This window comes from Puma concolor, chromosome D4, assembly GCF_028749965.1.
Source record: "Puma concolor isolate L17-30 chromosome D4, mPumCon1.1.hap2, whole genome shotgun sequence".
Taxonomy (NCBI): domain Eukaryota; kingdom Metazoa; phylum Chordata; class Mammalia; order Carnivora; family Felidae; genus Puma; species Puma concolor.
Genome location: NC_141679.1, coordinates 19,179,371 through 19,197,983, shown reverse-complemented (window position 1 = coordinate 19,197,983; position 18,613 = coordinate 19,179,371). Strand labels below are relative to the sequence as shown.

General features: G+C 37.2%; 1 protein-coding gene across 3 annotated transcripts in view; it reads right to left on the bottom strand.

The window, feature by feature from the left end:
* Positions 1–8,166: 8,166 nt before the first annotated feature.
* VPS13A (vacuolar protein sorting 13 homolog A) overlaps positions 8,167–18,613 on the bottom strand; it is a 256,968-nt gene continuing 246,521 nt past the window's right edge. For all 3 annotated transcript variants that reach the window (XM_025931580.2, XM_086685037.1, XM_086685039.1), the window contains 4 exons: positions 14,980–15,065; positions 12,212–12,335; positions 9,665–9,739; positions 8,167–9,570 (listed from right to left, as the gene is read on the bottom strand). In XM_025931580.2, the coding sequence (XP_025787365.1) occupies positions 9,520–9,570; positions 9,665–9,739; positions 12,212–12,335; positions 14,980–15,065 (336 nt within the window). In that variant the 3' untranslated portion in view covers positions 8,167–9,519. The remainder of the gene's footprint in view (positions 9,571–9,664; positions 9,740–12,211; positions 12,336–14,979; positions 15,066–18,613) is intronic.

Below are 18,613 nucleotides of genomic sequence, written 5' to 3'. Positions count from 1 at the left end.
CATTTAAAGAAGAGTTAACACCTATTCTTTTGAAGCTGTTCCAAAAAAAAAAAAACAGAAATGGAAGGAAAGCTTCAAACTCATTGTACGAGGCCAGCAGTACCTTGATTCCAAAACCAGACAAATACACCACTAAAAAGGAGAACTACAGACCAATTTCCCTGATGGATATGGAGGCAAAAATTCTCAACAAGATACTAGCCAACCGGATCCAACAAAACATTAAAAGAATAATTTATCACGATCAAGTGGGATTTATACCTGGGATGCAGGGCTGATTCAATATCTGCAAATCAATCAATGTGATACATCACATTAACAAGAGAGAGAATAACAACCACACGATCCTCTCAATAGATGCAGAAAAAGCATTTGACAGAATACAGCATCCTTTCTTGATAAAAACACTCAAGAAAGTAGGAACAGAAGGAAGATCATAAAAAGCCATATATGAAAGACCCACCACTAATATCACCCTCAATGGGGAAAAAACTGAGAGCTTTACCCTTAAGGTCAGAAACATGACAAAGATGTCTACTCTCACCACTATATTATACAACATAGTGTTGAAAGTCCTAGCCTCATCAATCAGATGACACAAGAAATAAAAGGCATTCAAATCTGTAAGGAGGAAGTCAAACTTTTGCTCTTTGCAGACAACATGATACCCTATGTGGAAAACCCAAAAGATTCTACCAAAAAACTGCTGGAATTTATCCATGAATTCAGCAAAGTCACAGGATAAAAAATAAATGCACAGAAATTGGTTGTAATTCTATCCACCAATGATGCAGCAGAAAGAGAAATCAAGGAATTGATCCCATTTACAACTGTACTAAAAGCCATAAAATATGTAGGAATAAACCTAAAAAAAAAGAAGTGAAAAATCTATACACTGAAAATTATAGAAAGTTTATTAAAGAAATTGAAGAAGACACAAAAAATGGAAAAATATTCCATGCTCATGGATTGGAAGAACAAACATTGTTAAAATGTTAACACTACCCCAAACAATCTCCATGTTCAACGCAATCCCTATCAAAATAACACCAGCATTCTTCACAGAACGGAACAAACAAGCCTACAATTTGTATGGAACCAGAAAAGACCCCCAGTAGCCAAAGCAATCCTGAAAAACAAAACCAAAGCTGGAGGCATCACAATTGGGACTTAAGCTGTATTACAAAGCTGTAATCATCAAGACAGTATGGAACTGGCACAAAAACACGCAGGTCAATGGAACAGAATAGAGAACCCAGAAATGGACCCACAAACGTATGGCCAACTAATCTTGGACAAAGCAAGAAAGAATATCCAATGGAATAAAGACAGTCTCTTTAACAAATGGTGCTGGGAGAACTGGACAGCAACATGCAGAAGAATGAAACTAGACCACTTTCTTACACCATTCACAAAAATACACTCAAAATGGATAAAGGACCTGAATATGAGACAGGAAACCATCAAAACCCTAGAGGAGAAAGCAGGAAATAACCTCTTTGACCTCAGCCGCAGCAATTTCTTACTTGACACATCTCCAAAGGCAAGAGAATTAAAAGCAAAAATGAACTATTGGGACCTCATCAAGATAAAAAGGTTGCACAAAGAAGGAAACAAAAGGCAACCAATGGAATAGGAGAAGATATTTGCAAATGACATATCAGATAAAGGGTTAGCATCTGAAATCTATAAAGAACTTATCAAACTCAACACCCAAAAAACAAAAAATCCAGTGAGGAAATGGGCAAAAGACATGAATAGACACTTCTCCAAAAAAGACATCTAGATGGCTAACAGACACATGAAAAAATGTTCAACATCACTCATCATCAGGGAAATAAAATCAAAACCACAATAAGATCCCACCTCACACCAGTCAGAATGGCTAAAATTAACAACTCAGGCAACAACAGATGTTGGTGAGGATATGGAGAAAGAAGAACCCCTTTGCACTGGTAGTGGGAATGCAAATTGGTGCAGCCGCAGCCACTCTGGAAAACAGTATGGAGGTTCCTCAAAAAATTAAAAATAGAACTACCCTATGAGCCAGCAATTGCACTACTAGGTATTTATCCAAAGGGTACAGGAGTGCTGTTTCGAAGGGGCACATGCATCCCAATGTTTATAGCTGTGCTACTGACAACAGCCAAAGTATGGAAAGAGCCCATATGTTCACGGACATGAATGGCTGAAGATGTGGTATACATATACAATGGAACATTACTTGGTAATCAAAAATAATGAAATCTTGCCCTTTGCAACAACATGGATGGAACTTGAGTGTATTATGTATGCTAAGGAAAGTAAGTCAAGAGAATGACAAATATCATATAACTCCACTCATATGTGGAATTTAAGATACAAAAGAGATGAACATAAGGGAAGAGAGGCAAAAATTGGGAGGGGAACAAAACATAAGAGACTCAAATACAGAGGACAAACTGAGGGCTGCAGGAGGGTTTTTGGGTGGGGGCATGGGTTAAATGGGCAAGCGGCATTACGGAGGATACTTGTTGAGCACTGGAGTGGTAAATGTAGGGGATGAATTAATGGATTCTGTTCCTGAAATCATTATTGCACTATATGCTAACTAACTTGGATGTAAACTAAAAAAAAAAAAAAAAAAAAAAAAAAAAAAAGAACTTGCTAAGTATTAACCATAACCCTTTAGTTCACAACAACCATGCTGGGGTGGAATGCTGTCTTTAACTGAAAAAACAGGACTTTGGGCAATCCATTATCCACATTTATTTAGGCCCCCAAAAGGGTGGAGTTTAGATAGGCAAGAACACTTATAGGTACTCTTTCTGGTTCTACTCAACAACTAAAAACAGAGACAGACTGAAGATCAGAAATCTTTGATTCAATTTATTTGAAAAAGTATACATACACTGAGCAGTCATCTGACCAAGAAATCTAATTCTACCAAGAGCAAAAAATAGTGATTATTTAGAATAGAGTCATTGGTGAGCATGGCTAATCAATTTTCAGGAAAAAAAAAAAAAAGACCAAGGTCAATTTCAAGAGGAAGAACTTCACTATACATATTTGTGTTTATAAATTTTCCGAATAAATAAAAAAACAAGACAGAGACTGTAATAGGCAACTGGGTCAGGCACCCACATAAGAGGTATAAGGAACACGAAAATGAAGGAAGTATTGTGGTGATGCAGAAATAGATAAAAAATTATCATCATCAATAACCATGTTTTTATCAAAGAATGATTAGCCTATTCCAAAGAAGCACAGACTATTTGGTCAATACAAAAATTAGTAAAAAAGTATTTTTAAAGTGCACATTCCCTGAAAATTTCATTCTCATATGTAATATGCATAATCGCAGAGATGATCATGTTTTTAAAAGTCTGTAACGATCTACTTGACCTTGAAAAAAGCCCCAGATACAATTTCTAAGTTTGTGATTGTGTATAAAACTATTGACACTGGGAACTTATCAATGTAATCTACATTTCTGAGTGGTTTTTAGCCCCTCAGTTGAGAACTTTTGGGTACCCAATTGAACACTGACAAGTAAGGATGGAACACAGGTTCTGCTTTAAGTACACTTCTGATTATTAGATTTTTTATTATATAACTTACACAGGATTTCTTGTTACAGGACTCTACTAGGAGGTAAAGGTATCAGAGAAATACTTGATGGTGTTCAGTGACAGGGTTTTCAGATGGACAGATATCTATCATAGTGGATATTAAATTATAATACATATTAATTTGTATTGTATGAATAAAACCTTTAAGTATACACTCGTATCAACCTACAAAATGTGAAGTTATATGTCTTATGTAGCTCTTTGGGTACCACAAGTATCAACTTGTTTTGAAAATGCTAGAATGCTTTAAAAAAAGAATGCATAATTCTAAAGTAAAACTTTTTTTTTTTCTAATGCCATGGAACAAGTTATTCTACAAAAGAGGAAATTTTTAAAAAGGTAAAAAAAGGAAGTAAAAAGAAAAACGTTTCAATTAAAGAAACACGAAGGAGGCTTGCACAAGGTTAGGATCCAGCATCTTCACAGTCCATGTGCAGGCCTGCTTGTGGGATAATCCTGAATCAAGTACTACGGGACACCAATTATGGCAGAAAGAAAAGAAGCATGAGCAAAAGTCTGCATTAATAGCTGTATTGGCCAACGACCAAAACTATCGGGTAAAAGAACCATCAAGGTTTTAACTTGATTTAGGCTAACTTGATTTAGCCTTAAGGCTAACTTGAATGGTCAGCATTAGCAGTAAGGTGTAATTTCAAAAGCGTATTTCAAAGGATTGGGTAGGAGGGTGAAGGGCCTGCTTTTGGGGTATGTATAGGAGCTACAGGTGATACTGGGTAGTAGCACCAAAGAAAATCAGATTGAAGAAATTTTGTCCTGAGCCACGCATAAGGAATGCAGGTTACCTACATTTTCTCCTTGAATTCTATAGAAATGAGGAAATCTAATTATTTCAGTCGGGTACACTGCATTAGCATTTGTACAGTACCCTCCCGAGCATGAGAAAGTGTGACCTATATATGAGCTTCCTTTTTAATTTTTTTTAACGTTTATTCATCTTTGAGAGACAGAGAGAGACACAGCATGAGCGGGAAAGGGGCAAAGAGGAAGACACAGCATCCAAAGCAGGCTCCAGGCTCCAAGCTGTCAGCACAGAGCCCGACGTGGGGCTCGAACTCACGAACTGCGAGATCATGACCTGAGCTGAAGTCAGATGCGCAGCTACCCAGGCGCCCCTAAGCTTCCTGCTTTTAAGGGCCTCTACCACGTGTACAATGAATCACACCAAAGGCAGATAGAGCAAGTTCATAAAATTGGAGAATTTTTGTCCCCAGTCCTAGGGGGAAAGAGGTTGACTTCTCTCTAAATGACAGCCTGTGGCATTTTTTGGGGTGCTGCTTGCAAATATAACTTTTCTCTGCTTTTTCTGATACCTGAGGGAATCTGATACACACCAGAAAAGGAAAACATCTTACAAAAACCAAAACAAGAGCCAGCCTATCGTCTCACTCAAAACAAAATACAGTGATCACAATCTGAAGATTTCCTGAGTTGTGGATCTGCTGTTCCTTCTTTAAGGTCAGGCTCCACCCAATCCAGATTGTTGCAACTATTAGTAGATAATCCATGCCTCCCACAGCAGTGGCTCTCAAGGTTTGTTTGCTTTTTAACTGCAATTCACAATAAGAAATAACATTTTATATCGTGACCCAGTACACACAGTATAAAGTAGGCAACATTTCAGGAAATGAAATTTAACTTTGTTATGTGCAATGTTCTCTTACTTTCATTTCTTTTTTTTTTTAATTTTTTTTTCAACGTTTTTTATTTATTTTTGGGACAGAGAGAGACAGAGCATGAACGGGGGAGGGGCAGAGAGCGAGAGGGAGACACAGAATCGGAAACAGGCTCCAGGCTCTGAGCCATCAGCCCAGAGCCCGACGCGGGGCTCGAACTCACGGACCACCAGATCGTGACCTGGCTGAAGTCGGACGCTTAACCGACTGCGCCACCCAGGCGCCCCTTAAAGGGGTTACTTTCATTTCTATTCCACTTTAAAATATGCTGGTCTTGAGGAGTCAAATTGATTTTATGGCCCTCTAATCGATTAAGACCTACAGCTTGAGGAGCGGTGCCTGGGTGGCTCAGTCAGTAAAACGTCAGACTTTGGCTCAGGTCTGATCTCCCCACTTTTGAGTTTGAGCCCCACACTGGGGTCTGTACTGACAGCTCAGAGCCCAGAGCTTGCTTCAGATTCTGTGTCTCCCTCTCTCTCTGACCCTCCCCTGTTCGCACTCCGTGTCCCTTTCAAATAAACATTTTTAAAAAATTAAAGAAACAAAGACCTAGAGACTGAAAAAACACTGTTCTTGAAGATTTTAATTGATCTTGAGAAAAGGTAAAAAGCAATGGCCTTGGAACCCAAATTTCTCTGAGTTGTGTTGGCAGGAACATGAAAACATCCAGTTCCAAATGGCTACTTCTTTCTATCGTCCATGTATTCGGCTCACATTTCCTACTCCTACAGGCAAACTAGCCTAGTATCTTGTCCCCATCTTTTTAATACAGGCGTCTTGGCTTGGCCTGAAAGATCACTTAACACTGGCAATTGATGACTGAATAACCAAGGTGCAGAAAACTGAGCACTGAGTAGGGTCTTTATTTTTTACTAGGTAGGAATAAAATACTAGCATATTTCTAAGGCAGAAGCTAGATGCATATATATTCACTGGGAAAATATTACTGTTAACTATCATCAGAAAAAATGAGAAAGATAATTATGATAGAAATGATAACAGAAGAAGAAATTCTTATTTGGAGGCCATAGGACAGTTTTGTCATGGGTTAGGATTATGGAGGAGGATTTTCCAGGCCCGGATGGCCTACAGCAGATGATGATTATTTAGGGACCAGAAAATAACCTGGGCTGTATGAAACTGAACCTGGAGAAAATCCTAAGGTCTTCCTAACACCAGGGAAGAAGCAGCCGATACATACACAGTAACAGGGAAGCCACTGGAGAAGTGCACATGCTCTTGGGTTCAGACAGTATTTTGTAAACGTGAAGAAATCACAAGCTGCTTCTTGTACCAGAAATCAAAGTTGCTATTTCTAATCATAGTTTTTTTCAGCGGAGAGTTAGCAGGGAATAGACACTCTGCCTTGGGCTTTACACAACTATCACAGAGCAGAAAATATACTGTGCTAGAATTAAGGGGCTGGGGCTACAGCTAACAACACAGAGACATAATCCTCAGGATCTCATTGGGTAGTAGCCACCAAACAACTAAGAAGCTTCAAGTTTTCAAACAGAGTCATTCAGTGTTAAATATAATTCAGGGAAGATGATTTTCAAATACAGTTAAGATTCTGGACTCTCTAATATTCAAGAAAAAATAATATAGAATCAAACACATAATTGTAAAATGTTATGCTAAAAAGACTGACTCGTTATGTAGTGATCTGCTGTTCTTTATTTAGATGAAGACAATCTTCTAAGACAAGTGATAAACCACTACTCTTGTAATTGGGGGTCTTTCTACTCCAGAAACAAAGGCAGTGATAGGAGGTGCTGATGGGCAGACGACTACTGAAGAATAAGAAAAGATATTTGTAGGTCCTCATTGGTAAGGGAACAGAAACAGGCAGGCTGGCATTGCATGTGTACTAGGTACAAGACCCATTCCCTGCTGCCCTCCAGAGGATCCTAGAAAAATATGTTTACTCTTTCACCGTGGGACACCCAAAAGTTTTGCGCCTGTATGTTTTGAGAATGAAATCATGAAACTGTAGTATAACAGGGAAAGATAGGATAAAATAGGCAGAGAGAGAAAGGTTAGGACCCGAGCTCCCTGGATGGGGAAAAACACATTATTTTGGAAAAACGCTGGGAGTGTTTTGACTACAGCAAACCCCCTCAGGTGTAAGGTCCCTCTTAAAAATGTAACAGACACACCTACTCCCTCTCAGATTCCCCCTCAGGAATTTGACATTCAAAATACCTAGCTAAACCATAAAACTTATGTTATACATGGGACAGTATGACCATTCTGACTCCTCACACAATGGAGTCGAGCCAATCAGGAATGGACAACCCAGCACCTAGAGTTGTCTAGTCAGTAAGGGTAGAATCTGAGAAGGGACAAGGGGAAAGGGAAGGGGATGCTGACCAGAACCTTATGAAACAAGGACCCTTGACTATAGTCTGCAGGCATTTACTCTCGAGTGTCGCCTCTCTGTAGAGAGAGCTTTCATACTATTCTTCCTTTCTGATCTCATATTCCAATAAACTTTGCCTGCTGCTCATTTTGTGTCCACCTCCTTGATTCTTCGAAGCGGCAAAACAACGAATCCCTGGTACTGTGATAAAAAATTCTGCAACAGTGGTAGGTAATGAGGTACTCTGTTAGTGGTCCTGAATGGAACTCCACTAAAGCAACATTTCGGATGAGGACAATCTGATCAAAGTTCTCTGGCCACTACTCTTAGGCTTAATTCTAACGTAAAAGTGGAGGAGCTTGGCAACAGAGACAATGTGTATGTTACTTTGAACAAAAGTCATCAAGGGAGCGAGCACACGCTACCATGGGATATGAAATCTGTCATCTTTTGATTCAATTTATATTCAGCAAAGAAAAAAAACATACTGGGAGACTACTGATAATAAACAATGTGTTTTTATAATCAGAGGAAAATCAAAGTATTTAGTAGCAGGATAGGGTCAGGAAGAAATACAATTACAGTCTGGCATGCTGTTTATTTTAGCTTTTACAACAAAGCAAGGGTTTGAGGACCCTGAGGAGAATTTCACAATTATTACTATCCAAAGTCTCCAATCCCAGAAACAGTTTATAATAATTTCATGGCACATACGACATGCATCAAATACTCTGTATTATTCAGTAACGAAATAAGACACTGCATTGTTCTCTTCATGGTTTGCAGTCATGTATTCAACCCCTTTCACTTGAAAAAGTACATTCATATTATATTAATTTACAAGATCTTGGACAAAAACCAAGAAACCCCCCCATGACCTTATTTTTATTAATGTGCAGTCCATGATTTTTTTTCTGATGAGCTTTTAAAAGAGTGATTCTCATTTGAATAACTGTACAGAAAGCACAGCAGAAATTCCCAATCTTTTGCCGACAGAACAGGTAATTAACACTTTAGGGTACATATATTTACTTACAAGAAGGGCTGTCTGTTCTGAAGCATAACTGACATCTAAGATGGTGGGAATTTTATTTCATATTTCCAATGAATGGAGAGTTCTTATTTTAAGGCTTCAGGGATTTTCCTGTAAAGTCAGCAATGTTAAAAACGTGACTTGGGTAAACCGAGTAGATCCCATGAAGTTGGCTTGAGAAAGTATTTCTAAGGCTTCAAGCTTGAAGGGGTATTACTCAATCTGTATTATAGTATATTAAAAAATGTTTTTCATAGTCATGCTATGGAAGTATAATTCAAACCTATCCTTTATAAAAAAATAAGGAAAATAATACCAAAATATTTATCTGTAAAAAGAACTTCATGTTTTTAAAGAAACCACCACTAAAGTTTTTGATACCGAGGCAATGTTTGATTTGATCATTTACCCATCACTGATTCAGGGAGTCTGAAGATAGAAGTTATAAACTTCATGACAGAAGTTTAACATGTGAACTAGAAACATTAAATTTACCTCCATGTGGGGTGAAATATGGGCAATTTCTCTACACTGCAGAGAATTACTTGGAGCAAGTATTTAAGGTTCATCAAATAAATGTTTCTTTTGTAAAGTAATTAGAATTTTAACCATATGCATGATTCAAGTTAGAAGACCAAATGGATCTCCAATGAGTTGAAATATTTTAATCACCTGATTGTTTTACCTGATTGTAACTGATTTTTTTTTTTTTATTTACTTGAAATTACTTCTGTACTGTACTTCCCAGACTGGTTTTGAAAGGTACAAGGTAGAAACTCTAATGATTTATTGTTGTCTCTCTTCAGGCAGTATTCTCCATCAGAATCTCGGGGAAGGTTCTCTTGCTTCTTCTAGTTTCGTGAGGATCCACTGTTGTGGGGAAATAAACCAACATTTGCTTATTTCAAGAACTTGCAATGAAACTCAAAATGTAATCAATGTAAAAATAGAAGTTGGCTTTTACCCTAGCATCTTCTGGGGTCTTGAAGTTAATTATTTTTCCAAACTCTTTGGCATGAAATACAGACTTCACTCGTTCCTATAAACAGAATAACTTCATTAAAATGAAAATCCAGTTGCAGAAATATGATTTTAAAATGTTACAGTTTTATAAATCTGTGCTTAAAGTGTCCACCTTACACAAATTATGTACCTAAAAAAACAAACATAAAAAAGCCAAGAGTGAAGAATCCAAGAAGAATCAAACACAAATGGGGCGGGGGGGGGGGGGGGGGGGGGGGGAAGGGCTAAATTCTAACATATCCATTATCACTAAGCTTAAGTTACAAAGCTTTGAGATTTCAATTGCTAAAGCTCTGTAACTTAAGCTTAATGATAATGGATGTTAGAATTTAGCTCTCCCCACCCCCCCCATTTGTTTACTCAAAGGATGAGGAGATAAGTCTGGGAGCAGTGTTCCTCCTCCCCCCCCCCCCCTCCCCAAATAGTTTCTCAGATAGTTCTTTATATATGGCCATGAAATCATGATGAGCTCAGCTAAAAAAAATTATATGTGTGTACATACATACACACGTATGTGTTGTATGGGGTGTGTGTTATGTAACTTCTGACATTTTAAATTGATCATGCAATAAGAATGTAGCTTAAGCTTAATGTCCTCTGCTTTTTCTTTTTTTTTTCTGATGGCCTCTACTTTTAACATTCTTTAGGCATTCTGTTCAATGTTTGTGGGGAGAGCTAATAGTGGATGGTAAGCATGAGAGAGTCAAACAGAAATAAAAGGATTATTCAGGAGGAGGGCAGTTTACTTCCATTAACTATAGGCAGAGCTGCAGAAGAAGAAATGTGGGGGTCTCACAGGTTGAACAATTTCTCTAAGTAATTCAAACATCCATGTAAATACAGATTGCAGAAGAAATCAGATTCTTTTACTTAAAAAAAAAAAAAAAAAAGGATATACACTGATAAAAGATTTCAAGGAAAAGTAGAAGGGAAAGAAACCAAGAAGGTAAGAAGAAGGTTATTTTTCGAGAGAGAAAAAGGTATGAAAAAAGCCAGGAAAGCAGTACAGGCTAGAGCAGAAGGTAATAGCCACTGTCCATTACTTTGTATAATAAGGCCACAGGGCCTTTCATTTTCTGAGTGAATCAGAGAAATTCTCAATGTGTAAGTTGGTCTAAGATCCTCAAGAACAAGTAGCCGGTCTACTCTTGAGCTGTTCGTGTCTTTGGAACGAGTGGGAAGACTAGAGAAATGGTTTTCAATGGTTAAACACAGGCCTAGGGGCAGTTCTGTTCTACAGACTAGCCGAGAAAACATCTGTTGTTTTTGCCTGCCTGTGTCTACTGCCCTTTCTTCCAGCAACAACTTTTTGAGTCTTTGGGTAACTACTTCTCACCTTCTCTCACTCCAAATACTTCAGATAGAGTTGACCCTTCCTTCTTGGTAGCATCATGGTGATCCCATGACCCTCACCTGGCCAACTGGCTCACACCTGCTCTCTGACCAAAGAGATTAGTTCAGGAATAGGCATGTGACCAAAGGTGGCCCAGTGAGACCCAGTGAGATGCTTTCATTCTGCTGAGCTAGTAGGATATAAACCTGGAACTTCTGCTGGCCGGCTTGACAATGAAGCCAACACTGAAGAAAGTAGGACCTAGAAGCAGGGGTGGTGAAGAAGGAGAGAATGGAGGAGAGGAAGGGAGAGAGAATAACCGCTAATGACACCATTGGAGCATATCTAAACTAGCAGATAAAGACCTAAGACTTTCAGTTACAGGAGCCAATTAAATTCCTCAAAGTCAAAATGCAACAAAAATAACAAAGAACAAAACTTACTTTGGTTGTGTCACTTACAATATTTCCTACGCGCACAGCCAATGCCAAAGTGCCCCCTACACATAGGTATCTGGTCAAATACCATGAAGCCAAATACCTTGTATTTCTTTGTATCACATATAATATGTAGTGCAATCTTTACAACTTACAATGTATAATGAGTCTCTGCTGATTTGCCAAAGACAAGCAATTCATTTTATCTACATCCAAGTACCAGGCACTGTGCTAGTAATCAATGCAGAGTGAGAAATGGTATCTGCTTTCAAGATTATAACTAAATTGGGAAGATAATATCTATAAAAAGAAAAAGAACCACCAACAATGGTCTATTAGAGGGAGAGAGAACTTTTTAAGTATCTTTTTGTAAGATTTTCAGGGAAAAACATTTTGTATGGAACTGCTGGAGATTCTGACGTATACAAATGGATTTCTCATTTGAGTGTCCTGGACAGCAGTGAGAAAGCGGGGTTCTGTTATTGAATAGAAAATGAAATCTCAGGAACACTGTTGTCCATGTAATAGCACATAAAGTATCACATTTTTTTCTTGGCCTAGCTTTCTTTTCTTTAAACCTGCATAAGACAAAAGGTGTCAAGGAAAACCATAGTAAGACAAAGCAATGTCTATAAAAGAGATGGGAAAATTACAAAGGAGGACCATTTCAATTTATTATCTTCAGTTCCAAGTTTTCAAAAAAATCTATTCAACATACCTTTGCTTCAATGCGTAATCTTCTCCCATGAACAATGAAGGGCTCTTTGGTAAACTCATCAAAACTATACTGCCACTCACATGTAAGCTGTCCAAATGTTCCTTTTGTTACAAACAAGACACCGCTGGGGGGAAAAAAAGAACCCACTGTAGACATAAAGGCACTTATATCCAGTAATATAATAATAGCAAGATATACATTCATTGCAAGTGCACATAATGCAAACAGAGACTGTATTATGAGTCATAAATAACCTTAAGGAATTTAAAAGAACTGAAATCATACAAAGTATGTCCTCAGATCATAATGAAATTAAACTAGAAACCAGTAACAGAAACAATTATTTCTAAATGCTTAGAAATTAGCATACTTCTAAATAATCCATGAGTCAAACAATCTCAGAAGAAATTAGAAAATGTCTTGAACTGAATGAGAACTAAAATATAACACAACATAAAATTTGTGGGAGGTAGCTAAAGCAATGTTTTGTGGGAAATTGGTAGCACATAATACCTAAGTTAGAAAAAATGAAGTACTTCTAAATTCAAATATGTAAGACGCTTTATACAAAATAAACTTACAGAACCTATTATTAACCAATATTTTGGAGAGCTTTTGTGTAACTAATGCTTTAGAATAAATGTTTTTATTACCAAAGCTCCATGCAATAGGCTTACCAACCTACCTCAGAAAGAGGTTTTTAAAATTAATTCTTGTTTTCCCATTTTTGAGGGGGGGGGGGGAAAATCAAGAAATGAAAATGCATGGTCTATAATTCTATTTAATCCTTCATTCAAAGGCTTTTCTTCCCCAATTCTTTCTGGTTGAAACATCAACTCTAGGTGCAAGCAGATTATTTTTGTAAGTAATACATACTTTAAGTCAAGGGACTGCAATAAAGAAAAGAGCTGGCTCCTGGTTGGGACAACTAATCAGGACTTACATCTATCACTTCAATCTTCTGTCTCTGCTCCCCTTTCTCACCAATCCTGGATGACAGGTACTAGTGGAAAAAACCAACTGGTCCTCTCCTAGGTCCTCAACCACGTGGAAAGTCAAAGACAGGCTCATCTCGTAGTATGTTCCTGGTACTCCCTTTCCTGACTCAAAGACCTGTTTTTCTTTTTTTAAGTTTATTTATTTATTTAGAGAGAGAGACTGAGCGAGAGCAGGGGAGGGACCGAGAGAGAAGGAGATGGTGGATCCCAGGGAGGCTCCACTCTCAGCGCCAAACCCAACACCAGGCTTGATCCTTCAACTGTGAGATCATGACTTAAGCTGATATCAAGAGTTGGACACATAACCCACTGAGCCACCCAGGTGCCCCTCAAAGACACTTTAATTCTCAAATATGAAACGTGGAAATAAAGGAAATCCTAGGTACGAGTATTACCTTTCACTCAACTGCAACTAACTTCCCTTACTTTATCAGGGTTTATATGACTTCCTTTAAAGAGATCCATTATGTTGAAAAGTTTTTTAAATCTTGCAAACTAATCTATAAATTGACTCTTGTTTAACTCTGATGAGTCACACAGTTCGCTTCGTCAGTGGGGGAGAGGGTTAATAAAAAGACGACTGAAAATCGCTAGAACAAGAATGCTTGAAGCATTGCCCCCCAATTGTAAAAGTTTACTGACTTAGATGCAAAATTTAGTACATACCTATAAATGCTAAAGTAGTCCTTTACAAGTTAAGAAAGATCTCCATATGTTGATATGGAATAATCTTCAAGACATAGATCTTAAGCAAAAAATTAAAGTACAGAATGGTATGTGTAACAGATTCCCATTTCTGTTAAGATACATATGCGTGTATGCTTGTATAGGCAGAGAGTACTTCAAGGAGGAAACAGGTAAAAATGGTGGCCAGTAGGACCGGGAAAAGAGGGACTGGTACCTAGGATGGAACGAAGATTAACTTTTACAAGTATACCTTCTAATACCACGTGGATTTTCTACTTTGTGTTACTTTTAAATAAGAAAATTAATACAGTGTTGTAAATTCTAGACTCGGAAGTGGTTAGTATGAAAAACGTTAGAAATGACTGCTAAGTTCAACAGTGAATTTGAACTAATAGGTGCTAATACAACTTCACTCTTCTCAATAGTGAACGAAACCAGAGGTTTATTGACAATTTCTTTCAGTTAGCCATAACCTCTCCTCCTCAGTCACATTTCACTCTGTGCCATCCATCCAAAACCCCCGTCTTAATACTGCAGCAGCTGACTCTTTCCTGCAGTTTAACAGTAACTCCTGCAAAAACTAGCCCCTCTGAAGCTATGCCGCTGAGTAATTTTGCATGTACCTCTATCTACAGGTCTACTTGAGGATCTGGTTGGAGCTGGGAGTATCCACGTAAGAAATCACCTGTCTCCAGTGATGGATTTACTTATGTGACTGAATCTCTATGTATGCTAATGGATAGATATCACTAGAAGACTTCTGGAGTAATCTGAAACTGTACACTTTTTTCAGAGCGGGAAGAAATGGTACTGTGAGGACAGTTTTATGGGAATTTCTATATTATTCAAATTGGTTGAAAAAATACTAAACAATTTACGTTTGTGCATGGCTATGACTTATCTGCACTCATGCACAAAGCTGAACATAAATTTATGTAGTTTTCTGATGAGGCTTGTAGAGCAAGAGGACCAGAGTTAGCAGGAATCGGGGTGACGATGTGCCAAAAATGGTGAATGTCAACTGCTTCCCTTCATGAGTGGCTCTCAGTTAACCTCTTACCAAATTACATTCAACAAAGTTACCTTTTAGTTATCATTAACATATCTGTTTTGTTGATCATGACATGGGTAAAATACTTGTATTTTGCAAATCTTCCATTTTCCATGACCTAAAAAAAAGGTGAGAGAGAGGGAGAATTTCATTAGTATTTCTATTCTAATGCAAGTAATGCATTGTGATCCTCTAAAAGCCATTTCTCAATGGGGGAAAATTATTAACATATTTATACAGTAAATACCTCATATAATTGAATATTCAGAAAATTATTGCTGCTTCCTTTTTTAAAAGCACCTATTTGTACTGATTTATTCAAGATGACTCAATTGCAGCTATATCAATGTTTAATGCTGGATTTTTGGAAGATAATGTCATGACCTTACAGAGTTTAAATTGAACCTGTTGTTACTATTAAACTATCACATTCATTTTCTCTTAAAAAACATACTAGTATTTGATCACCTATGTACAAAAACACATGTAAATGCTAACACATTGTAAACATATGTATCACATAAATTAGTATTGGCCCCATCTTGCATCTTCCCTGGAATTTTCCTATCTGCCTTACAACCATGCTTTTCTTTCCCAGTCTCACAACTCATTCACAAATGAGGAGCAGAGTGTCTCTGGACAAACACGAACTGTGGGACCTAATTAGCATATACAACAACCTTTATTTTCAAGACTGTGGAAACACTGTCTATCCATGACATTGTCAACAATTCTTTGTCCCAGAAAATATAAAAATAATTATATAAATGAAATACACATCATTTTAAATTCTGTTGTAAATATCATTTACTCTGAGGACAGAGTTACTTTGGCTACTTAAAATATATTGTGGGCTAGCCTACTTTTTTTTTTTTTACTTCATTTTTTATTACTTTTTAAGGGCAAACAGTGTAACTGTGACTAAGATCCCTAAAAAAGAGGTATGTTGGGGCGCCTGGGTGGCGCAGTCGGTTAAGCGTCCGACTTCAGCCAGGTCACGATCTCGCGGTCCGTGAGTTCGAGCCCCGCGTCAGGCTCTGGGCTGATGGCTCGGAACCTGGAGCCTGTTTCGGATTCTGTGTCTCCCTCTCTCTCTGCCCCTCCCCCGTTCATGCTCTGTCTCTCTCTGTCCCAAAAAAATAAATAAAAAACGTTGAAAAAAAAAAAATTTAAAAAAAAAGAGGTATGTTAAGAATTCAGCCAAAATGTCAGATCTCTTGAAGAAATCCAAAAGAGATAAAAAGATTTCAGAAAATTGTGTTCCATTAGGCTATGTCTAACTTAAAATTAAAAGCTAACAAGTGACTTCAAAATAATCTTAGGTCATATTCTAAGAAAATATAAGATATTAAAAAGTATCAAATTGCATAGGAAGAATAGAAATTTTTTGCAGATGACAGTATTGTCTGGAAAATCCAAGTATATAAACCCAGTAACTTTGTTTTATAAACACAGTATCAAATAGAAAAATGGAAGGAAAAAAATTCTGTTTATCAGGATAATAAAAAATAAATATTTATGCATAAACTTAACAAATAACATGCAAAATTTATGCCATAAAAGCTACAGCACTATTGAGGGAAATAACAGAAAACGTGAAAATGGAAATCCATGTCATATTCTAGATAGAAAAATTCATTACAATAGTGATGTTATTCCCTTCCCCAACCCCAATTTTTACCACCCCGCCAAAACAATATGACCCCTGGATAGGGTGTGTTAGTTTCTTCTGGGGAGAGAAAAGGAAGTGATTTGACAAAATTATACTAAAATTTCTCTACGAGAAAAAGTGTTGATACCCAACAAATTGTAAAAGCTGAGTGAGAACTAAGCTAGCAGACATGAGCACAATTGGTGAAACGGTTAAGTGCTCACTGGCAGTAATACACAGATGGGTCAACAGAAAGAATACAGATTCCAGAAACTGACCAAAATGTACACTGGGACGTTATAAAATACTACATATCCAAAAACAGGGATACATAAAATCCAAATAGCATTTTAAATTACTGGGAGAAGCATGTTTATTAAATGGTGTTTCAGGTAACATGCTAGCTAAAGCTGGGTCCCCATTTCTCTCCATACCAAATCAATTCCAGGGGGCTCATGGATTTAGGCATACAAAATGAAACTATATAAGTACAAGAAAAGGTAACATTTAAATAACCTTAAAGTGAGACAACCTTAAATATAAAACACAAAGTCTATAAAACAATATAAAAAATTGTTAAGTACTTGGAAATTAAGCATTACTGGGTGGCAAAACAGTAAACAAACAGAACAAAGTAAAATAACATAAAGATTACAGAATAAACTGGGAAAATATCTGTCAATCCAGAGATATGGAGCTAATTTCATAACAGAGAATTCTAGGAATATGAATAATTCAACAGAAGAAAACTGGGTAAACCAATAGGAAAATGTGTTAAGTGCAACAAATCTGACCAATAAACATATGAGAATATGTTCAACAACTCAAAATCAAGAAAATGCCAATCAATTAAAAATACCCTTTAAGTGAGGAATTTGACTGCTAGGATTTATCTTAAGCAAAACTATGCCAAGATATACATTGTGGAATCTTCACAGTAATACTAAGTTAAAATCATACAGGGGACTGTTTAAATAAATTATAGTATAGCCATACAATGTGACATTATGTGGTCATGAAAGAAAAATGCAGATGTGCATAATGATATAGAAGGATGTGCAACATATATTAAATGAAGAGCAATTACATTGCTGGGAATGAATGGGGGTACTAAAAACATACATGTACACTTATTTATATATTCACAAGACATATCTGGAAGGGTTGGTGATAACACACCACACTGTAATAGCACTTATCTCTGGGCTTGAAAAGGTTAATAGTGGGGGCAGAAGTGAAACTACTATTTTTAATTTTATACACTTTTCAGTTATTTTTTGTATTTGAAAAGAAATTAGCTTAAAGGTATTATTTTCTTTTGTTCTGTATAACCAAGTTTAAATATCAAGAGTACAGGGGCACCTGGGTGGCTGAGTTAGTCAAGTGTCTGACTCTGGATTTCGGCTCAGCTCATGATCTCAAGGTTCCTGAGTTTAAGCCCCACACTGGGCTTTGTGCTTGCAGGGCGGAGCCTGCTTATGATTTTCTCATTCTCTCTCTCTCTGGCCCTCCCTTGCTCACTCTCTCTCAAAATAAACTTAAAAAAAAAAAAAAGGTTAAAAATCAAGAGTACACATGCTGATCTCAAGAATATCACCACTACTGTAAGTCAAGAGTCTATATGCCTCATTAATAATCCACAACCTTCAAACAGCTTAAAAGCTATGGTTTACCTCTAGGTACCTAGCTTCTATTTTAATGTTTTAAATTTGGGCATTGTAGATGAGCCTGCTTCGCAATACTTTCCACTTTTCACACCCAACTTAAATAAAATGTAACCTGTGCATATAAGCAATTAAACCAATGTCAAACGTCACAGTAGCATCTGGTGGAAGTAAAAGCTAGAAATCCCCCCAAAAGTCACTCATGCTATGTTTTCTGGAGCTCACCAAAAACCTTAGATGCAACACTTGAAAGACAAATGGACACGATTGTCATATAGCTGCCTATTTTGAACATACACTGAACTGTGCTGTTATCAGAATGGATATATTTGAATAAATATCAAAGATAAG